Source organism: Cicer arietinum, chromosome 6, assembly GCF_000331145.2.
Source record: "Cicer arietinum cultivar CDC Frontier isolate Library 1 chromosome 6, Cicar.CDCFrontier_v2.0, whole genome shotgun sequence".
NCBI lineage: Eukaryota > Viridiplantae > Streptophyta > Magnoliopsida > Fabales > Fabaceae > Cicer > Cicer arietinum.
Window position 1 is genome coordinate 50,845,492 of NC_021165.2, and position 10,036 is coordinate 50,855,527.

Sequence of the window (10,036 nt, forward strand, 5' to 3'; positions counted from 1 at the left end):
ATCTACCATATCGCTTAACGTGAACAGATTCGCTTAAGTAAATTTCGGATGGATGATTTAATTTTTATCAACATATATTAAATATTTATATTTTCAAATAATATTACAATAGATTTCTTATAACATTTTTTTTTAATATCTTTTACGTCATATATTTTTATGTATTGGATCTTGACATTTATTACTTTGAGATGCATTATTATTATCTTCCTCATTGAAATTTCATTCATTGTTATGAAACTCATTAATATTTGAGTTTTGAATTAGTTATGTTTAACTTAGAGGTGATATTTTAATAGAAGGGAAGAAAGAAAAGAGATTAATTTTAGTTATATATTGTGTTTGCTTGGACAAGGGGGAAGATATTTTTAAATGGAGGGAAAAATAAATTTACTATTTTTAACCATTGTAATATTTAATTAAGTTATATTAAATAAATAAGAACTCATCTTTAGTCTTTGAAAAAATAGAATATACGCATTAGTCTCTCACAAAAACATAAAAATTAAGTCTTTCTAGGTATATTCAATTGTAAAATGCATGCAGCATTTAGATGACAATTACTACTATGAGATGGGTGATTCTTTGATAATCCTAACAACGAAACAAAATACTTTAAAATATAAACACCTAAAGAAACTAATTGTGTTCAAAACATAACCTAAGACATTAAAACTTATATGTCCCTTTTTTTTAAGGGATTAATAGTTATATTTTTTCCAAAAATTAACCTAAATTTTGTATTTTTATCAGGAACCAGAATGAAATTTAACTAAAACAAAAATCTCTATAAAACATAACTCATATCATGAACGATGAGTCAATTGGAGGGAAGAAAAGAAAGATAGGAGGGTTCGGTAATTAAATATTTAAAAATACTTGGTAAGAAAAAGATTATAAATGTGTTAAGAGTAAGATGCTGGAACAATTAGCATAAATTGGATATGTATTGACATAATTTGGTACTTACTTGGAAGCTCAGATTGCTCCCTTTTCTTGGAACAAACATGAAATCACAATTTTCAATTTCTTGCCCCAGTGGTTTTTACTCCAATAGGAAGAAAAATTGTGTGATCCAATGAAATAAGAACAACTTTTTATTACATTTGTTAACCATGAAAGTTTTCATTTATTTCCTCTGAGATTGATTACAGCAAAACTGAATTTTCTTGGGTTCCTCTCCACTTTTTTCAGCTAAAGTAAGCAAGAAAAATGATAAATAGCATTTTACGGTTCAGTGGAAGACCGAATAGGAAGGAAATAAAAAGATGCAAGTCAATCCAACACGCACCACCCGGCGCACATTAGCTCCAAGCCCCTCTTTCTCTCTCTCTGCTTTGATCAAAAGACAGCTAATGTGATTCGTGCAAACAACGAGCCTCGAATCTCGCTCGCATGCACTGTAAAATGCGCACCCCTTCCTTCAAATTCAGTTACATCAACCGAACCCGCTCAAAGTTTGTCTGCCACCGTGGCAGAGAGATAAACTTGAACGCGAGAGAAAGCCGATACCTCATTCTCTTTCTTCGCCGTTTGTTTTCTCCGGCGAGATTTATCCGATTCGTTTACCGTAATTATTACAGTTCTGTATCTTCTCGGTTGGATTCTAAGCATCGTTTTGAGCCTCTTTGCGATCTACAGTTTGGTTTTCGCTGCACCGAAGAAGCCGTGATGATAGCGTGACGAACGATGCTGATGAACCTTTCTGGATAATTATTTCAATTGGATTTAATAGGATTGCATATAAGTAGACTGTTCAGTTGAGATATTTTAGAATCCAATCTTTTATGGATTTTGCCCAAAAAAATAGGATTCCGATTGATTATATAAAAAATCAGAATTTACGGAACTAACTTTTCCCTAAATTTACGTCTAAAAGATAATATCTTTTTTAAATGGTCTAATTCTAAAACAAAATATTTTTTAAAGGATAATAAGATAATTGAGGAATTTTAATCTCCATAAAACTCTTTTATATATAAATATACTATTGCTATGATGAATTTTAATTACAACAACATTATTGAAAGATAAAAGAAAGCTTCATGGAGAAAAAAATAATACTGAAAGATATAGAAGCTATGATGGAAAAGAAAAAGATTATTCCTTTCGACCCGAAAGTTCATTTCACTTTAAATGTAATGTTAGCACAAGTTGCTCCACATTTCTACACCAATGAAGAGTTATCACAAATTGAAGAACTACATCAAAGTGTTTGTCAAGAAACTAAACCATCTCTTATTTTACAAAACCCTATAAAAGAGAAAGTGGATAACAACAAGAAGATGTGTTGCTCAAGTAGTGAAGGTAGCAGCATGTCTTGTGGAGAAAGAAGAGTGAAACCAAAGACCATAAAGGAAAAAGAATTATCACAACCACCAAAATTGTCTATTCAAGTCATGGACAAGATCGCAAAGTTGAATGGTACTAAAGTAAGATATGTTATGTGCAAGAAGTTGTTTAAAACGGATCTCAACATGAATAACAATCGTCTTTCAATGCCACTTAATAAAATCAAATGTGATTTTCTCACTGAAATAGAGAAGAAGATATTAGATACAAAGGAAGAAGATAAACCTCTTGGGTTAGAAGTAATTGTGTTGGATTCTTCGTTTAGAGAATTTACTATGTCTTTGAAAATGTGGAAGATGCACAGCAAGTCAAAGATGCATCCAACTAGTGTTTATAATCTTATTAGGAATTGGAGGCTTCTTGTGGCGCAAAACAATTTGAAAGAGGATCAAAAACTCAACATTTGGTCATTTAGGGTCAATGACAAGTTACACTTCTTACTCGACGATAAGAATTCTTAGTTACAACACGATTTTTAGTTTTGTCGTTATTATTCTTACGAGTATCCAAACAAAAATGTTAATTCTTTCTTCATGATGTATTTAAGTTTTTTTATTTATTAGTGAATGATTTTTTCAAACGTTGATCATATGTTGTGAGTAACAAATAATATACAATTTTAATGTTATTTCTTATTTAAGTAAAAAATAATGTTAGATGCTACTTCTTATAATTTTTTTTGTTTAACTTGCTATGATCCACTTATAAATTTATTTTATTTCATCTTTTCACAATTTGCACTATTATAACTTGATAAAAAAAGTTATAATTATAATAATATTCAATTAAAAATATTAGACTTAAACTACTTTTTATGTAAATGAATATAGGAATACAAATCTATCACTAATTATTAATCACATGAGTAAGTAATTAAGACTCTTTTGTTATTATTGTTTTCTTACGGTTATCCAAACAAAAATGATAATTCTTCCATCATCATATAATTATGTTTTTTTATTAGTGAATGATTTTTTTCTAACATTGATCACATGTTGTGAGTAACAAATAATGTACAATTTTAGTGTTATTTTTTCTGTTATTTAACTAAAAAATAATGTTAAATGCTACTTATAATAAGTTGTTGGAAAATAAAGAGGAATGTGGTTAGAAAGGTTGTTGCATAAAATTTGTATCTTCTTGCACCTATCCTAAAGAAGAGAAATCATAAACAGAAGGATGATCGTATACCAGAAACAAAATCGGAGGAGTAAAAAAAATATTAGAGAGAGAGAAAGGAAGGACAAACACTTTGGAAACTTAGGAGTGGTTAGAGTTGAAGCAAAGTTTCTCAAATTTTGGAGCAAAAAAATATACTATTTGAAGGTTTTATTTATTTTATGTTAATTGACCAACACTTCTATTATTTATTTTATTTTTTATATGTTAATAAGTAACTAAACTCTCTTATAGGATCTTTGGTGAATCTTGTATATTAAAACAAACCCCAATTCTATTGATTGACACATTACACACTTATGTGCCACATCACTTGTATTTCTATGTGGCGCCCTTCATATGTTTCTACAATTCATCTTATACATTTTATTTATTTTATTTTTCAATTTAGTTTTTGCATCTCACACAATATCATATACATATGTTGAGAACCCACACACAAAAGCTCTTCATGAAAATAATTTTACTATCAAAACTCCTCATGAAAATCATTTTACTATCTTCTTACTTCAATCAACTTTCAATACTCCTCAATTTCTAACTTTGTACATCCTATCTTATGTTATCTCAAAAATCATTCTTTTGGTACATTTTTAAACTTTGGTGGAGAGCACACTTTAGATACAAAGTTTTGTTGTTTATACAATATTAAACCTTTCATGGCTTCTCAATTCTCACCCAAGTATCAATGAAAAATGTGATATTATGTAACCTCTTGGTGACTTCCTCAATTGGGTCAAATCAAGTCATTTTCTTTCTCTATTTAAATTTTATATCAATGGAAAATGAGAGATTGTGTAATCTTAGGTCATTTTCTAATATGATTGCGACTTCATAAACTGAAGTTCTAACTCATGTAGGATTAAAAAACTAACAATAAAAAATATAATTATTATTATAAACGTAATTTTATATTAAATTACTATTGGTAATTAATTACATTTAAATATATCACAATATTTTAATTATATTTTAATAATTTAAATATAACAACCACCTTAATACCACAACAAGAAGAAAAAATAAACAATTAAAAATCTACAGTTTATTCATGTTTACAGTTCGATGCGCTTTAAATAAAATGAATTTGGTGAAAAAAAAACCTATGATAAACAAAAAAAAAAACTAACTTTATCTCTAAATAATAACCGTTCTTTATAAAACTTTGTATTGAAATTAAAAAACTAGAAGAACAAAAGATATAACTATTATTACAAATTTAATTTTATATTAAGGTATTATTGATAATTCATTATATTTAAATATATTACATTATTTTAATTTTATTTTAATAGTAAAGATACGTGTTTTAATATAGAAAGAATCTGATAGAACTTAAATCCTTGGATTTTGCAGCGAAGACACGTGTTTATGCTCTTTATAAACTGGTCAGCATAACTTGTTTTTAATAATAAAATTAAAATCTTCAAATGATAAGCCACATGCGTTGTGCGCTAATTTAATATATTATTAAATATAAATTAAAAGTAATGTTTTTGTTTTTAATAGAATATATTAAAATATTTATGTGTTAAAAAATAAATATAATTTTGAATAACTATATAGTCTAATTTTGCTTTATTTCAAAGAAAAATGTAAAATTTTGTTGATTAGTCCATGCAACACATATAAAATATGATACTATTGATAAGATTTTGTAATTTTAGAGATGCAATCTTTATATTTAATATTTTTTTCTTCTTAAAATTTGTGTATTTAAGCTCTTTTTTTTCCTCAGCGTTTCTTAGAATGATATATTTGTTAAAGTTCAACATTTCTTTATCAAAAAATTTATATGTTTAACTATAATATGTTCTTCATTTTATATGATTTATATTACTTTGGAAACGTTATATTTTCTAAATTTATGTGCTTTTTAACATTTTCACTTTCACATATTAATCATAAAAATTATTTAATGTAAAAAATTGGTTAACATTAGACTAATCATTTGTATAGTTAAATAGGATAGTCCATTTCAATGAAAATATGAATACAAATTCATAAAGATTCACAAAGAGGTATGTAGTTTTGATCAGTAGTTAGATCTGAGTGTATACCAAAGACTTTTTAGGATAAAGATTATACTCCCTAAATTTTAGTCAAGAAATAGTTAATATCGTCTTACTCAAAGTAATTGGCAATACAATATACTATTGTATACACCAACCCGAAAGAGAATTACTCAGCTTGGCAGTAAAAAATGAACAACTTCAGATGTCCCTCAAAGTTTTCTTTATATACTTTAAGAGTTCATAATAACTTAATAGAGAAAATTCTTGTGTGGACACAAGAATTTGGACACATACATAAATGAAAAATAATAATTAAATAATGTTTAGTTTTAAAGTAATTAAAAGAAATATAATATTTTGTGTGTGTGACCAAATTCTTATGTCTACACAAGAATTACTTCTTAGTAGAACGACTTGTCCTCATGAATCAAAAAATTAATGAATAAATATGTAAAGATTAGGAGATTTTAGTAAAGAAAACTTTGACAATAAACTCTAAGTTGTAAAAATAAAATGTAAACTTTTGAAGAACTAAAATTGTATATAAGTGTATGTTTGAACTGGTGGTGCATTGAAAAAATTCACTGTAATTTTGTTTAACTTTTAAAGAGTAGCTTTTGTTAAAATCTATTTAGATCATAATTTTGTCAATCTAAACATGTATTAAATGATAATGTGTGTCCAACTGTGTACTATATCATTCATTCATGAGTTGTAGCTTGTTAAAAATAATGTTTATAATAGTATGCAAAATATTGCAATAATTCTTCGCGCATGCAAATATAGTAGATAGATATATGAAAGAAACACTACAAAACAAAATAGAAATTTTTTGAAGCTCAAAAGTCTTAAATAATAATATTTTTTAGATAGTAAAAATGTTATTTACACAAAACTCTCAAGACAAATGAAAATTTGATAAAAAATAATAGTTTATGTGTAATTTGTATTTAAACTTCAAGTTAATACTATAAGTACATTCCATATCTACTCTTTTGGATATCGAGCAATTTCAATTACATTAACTATTGTTTTATATAAATAATTAGAATATGAAATGAAATTTTCAAATAGTTATTTGTCATGGTCAAAAAATATCAAGAGCGGATTACCAAATATTATAGGCAAGAATAGTTTGTTGATGTTTAAGACATAGGAAATTTCTAGTAGTGAATGGTTAGAAGTTATTCATTTCCAAACATCTATCTTTAGTATTCTTCATGTTTATTTTATTGTACTTATGAAATGTGTTTTTTAATTATAAAAAGAAAAAAAAAGTGATATGAAAGACACATTCAATAGCTTAAGAAAATACTTATCTCCTATATATGGTCTTCAATAATAATGACAACAAAGAAAACAATGTTATCGAAATATTTGTAGACTAAGAATGTGCTCCACGTCGAAATAGGCATGGCTTTGTTGCATTTTATAATGTCTTTATCCATTGATAAGTGACTTGAACCAAATGCAAGAGGGTGATTGAAAATATGGATGAATCTTTATGTGTGATAAATAATGCATTGAAGATAAATTTAATTGTTTTTTTTTTCGTATGAGTTATTGAAATTAAAATGTTGATAAGTGATCAAAACCTTTAACTGTATTGATTAGAGTTTGTAAAACCTCAATTTTGTCCCGTTAAAAAATAATTCCAAAAAAATATAATAAAGTACTATGTTTGTTTTTACTGAGCAAGTATTAACAAGCAAGCAAACATCATCATGAAAATACAAGATCTATACGGATAAACTAATGAGCAAAAACAATCATCATAATTCAATTCGAATTAACATAACAAAAAAAATATAAAGAACAAATTACATCTTCTTGAACCATTAACAAATTCAAGAAGATATTCTCCATTAATGCGAATGATCACAATTAGGTAACGTTTAAGTCCAGCAACCATACCATTAGAACGCTGGAGAGAACATATTTGAACTCTGTTTTGCTCACTTTTTCTTGTTTTCCATGTGAATTCATTCAACACCTATGCAATTAATTAATAAGTTACTATTGTCATTTCTTGTTTACTCTTTGATTCAAATATAATGGACAAAGACATGTTCTTACCAACATTAAGAAATTAATCAATTGAAAAAAAAAAGAATATTATAAAAAAAAAAAGAATAAATATTACACACTCTCATGTATTGTGTGAATATGTTTCTTTTTGTTTGACTTAACAAATATTTTATAGCCCAATAACATAATAAAATAAAGGCAAAAGACATTGCTTTACAACTTCATAGCTCATTCCCTTATTTCAGTTTTTTTTTCTTTGTCTTAAAAAAGTTATTATTTTCACTAATTCTATACTCAAACAAAAAGACGTGTTACATGTTCTTTAAAATAGAAAACGAAAATTGAACTCTACTGCTGCTCAAGCCCCTCCAGTTTTTCATATTCCTTCCTATTTCTTCTTTTGTCTTAATAAGTCATTATCTTCACTACTTTTATACTCAATCAGAAAGACAATATTGGTATAGGTACAATATTGGTATAGGTACCATAATCCAACATACAGTAAATACATCCACAAAAGAAAGACCTCTAGTCCCTATACAATCGTCTAATCTGATCATGACTCAAAAAACTTTACAACTCAGGTGATCTCCACGCGCCCCGCAAGATCCTCCTGACACAGCTCCAGTCAGTTGTGTCCAACCTACCTTCCCATCTATAAGGTAATAACCAGTGGGAATATACATGTTCTCATCTGAGGGCAAAGACCAAATTTCCACAATAATTGTAAAGGGTCGCCAACCGAAATTAACAAATAACACATAGCATTTAAATTTCAAATGCATAAAATGACCTTTCAACTTAACATTCACCTTGAAAGGGTTTCCATATGTTAAACATGCATAATCAAAGTTGAAAAATGAAGTTTTAAACAAAACTGCATTGTCGTATTCGAATACATCATCTCTGTATTCGAATACAAGGCTGTTTCAGAAGTCAGTAGCAAAAACATAATGCTTGTATTCGACTACAAGACTGTGTATTCGACTACACAGAAGTCAGTAGCCAAATCAGGATGGTATTATTCGACTACAACCTTAGTGTATTCGACTACACATCTTTTTCATAAGTCAGTAGCTAAATCAGGATGCTTGTATTCGACTACAAGCTCAGTGTATTCGACTACCACATCAGAAAAATGAATATTTCAGTTTTGGAACATTTCGAAAATGTTTCGCAATCAATCCACACTTATACACAAATCCAATCAATCACACTTAGCAATTATGGCACAATCACAACAACAATTTGAGTTAACACACGCAATCATAACCTTGAATCAAACATGACTCGCAAAGTTTTGCAATCAATAAACACTTGCACACAAATCCAAACAATCACACTTAGCAATTATGTCATAATCACAACAACCACTTGAGTTTACACATGCAATCATAACATTAAATCAATCATGACTCGCGTGTCAAGCACCCTAATGCAATTCGTATATGCCAAAATGCATGGACTCGGAATTCCAATCAAAACCCTCCTTGAAGGGCTGTAAATCATAATTGTACCACCTATCACAGGCCGAAGTACTAAATTATCGAGGTGCCACCTATCACCGGTCAGCACGATTTACTAAAAACTTAAATCGTAAATGTACCGCCTATCACAAGCTGAAGTACTATTTACCGAGGTGCCATCTATTACGGGTCAACACGATTTACCAAAAATGTGTAGTCTATCGCAGACCTTACACGACGCAATGAAATGCATGAGCAGACTCTGACTCTATCCACGACAATCATTAAGTAAATGCATATATTAAAAGATTCCCCATTTTTAATACTCATTAAACTCTAACGATTTTCAAATTCCACACAGAGAATAATCAAACATTTATTTTTCACCACACACAATAAATTTAATCCATAATTTACATTAAATTCGATCAATTCAAAAACTACAAAATTCACACCAAGTTCAATCATCAATCACCACAAATTTCCACAAAACTCAACCATAACATATGCCAAACTAATTTTCACAAACCACAACTGAAACACATCAATTTTATTTTCCTCAACAACACACATAAATGAATCAAATTCCTTTTCCACGAAAACACTCATCAATTTCACCAAAAACCCAACTCCAAACTTTCACCCATAAAATCATTAAATTCATTTTCCCCAAATCTACACCTCAAACCCAACAAATTTATTTTCCACACAACCACAAATAAGTCCCCAAATTCAAACTAAAAGTTTGGAAGGAACTCTTACCTCCGTTGTAGCTCTAACAAGCGATTACAGCACCGCGACTAATTCCGATGAAATTCTCGCTCGCTTCGTCGCTTCCAAAGTTGGCTCACTAGCTCCATAGCGGGAAGATGAACAACTTTCCCTTCTATCACTTCGCGAAATAAAGCTTAGATCTAAAAGAAACGTGAGCCAACTATTATTACAAATTTAATTTTATATTAAGGTGTTATTGATAATTCATTATATTTAAATATA

At 28.4% G+C, this 10,036-nt stretch overlaps 1 protein-coding gene across 1 annotated transcript; it reads left to right on the forward strand.

Annotated features, from left to right (window-relative positions):
• Positions 1 to 2,045: 2,045 nt before the first annotated feature.
• LOC101490092 (B3 domain-containing protein At3g25182-like) lies at positions 2,046 to 2,813 on the forward strand. Its single transcript, XM_004506335.1, has one exon. The coding sequence runs from the start codon at positions 2,046 to 2,048 to the stop codon at positions 2,811 to 2,813; it is 768 nt and encodes a 255-aa protein (XP_004506392.1).
• The last annotated feature ends 7,223 nt before the right edge of the window (positions 2,814 to 10,036 follow it).

Excerpts from the sequence above, each read along its gene's own strand:
- LOC101490092 (XM_004506335.1), top strand. The coding sequence starts at position 2,046 with ATGGAGAAAAAAATAATACTGAAAGATATAGAAGCTATGATGGAAAAG.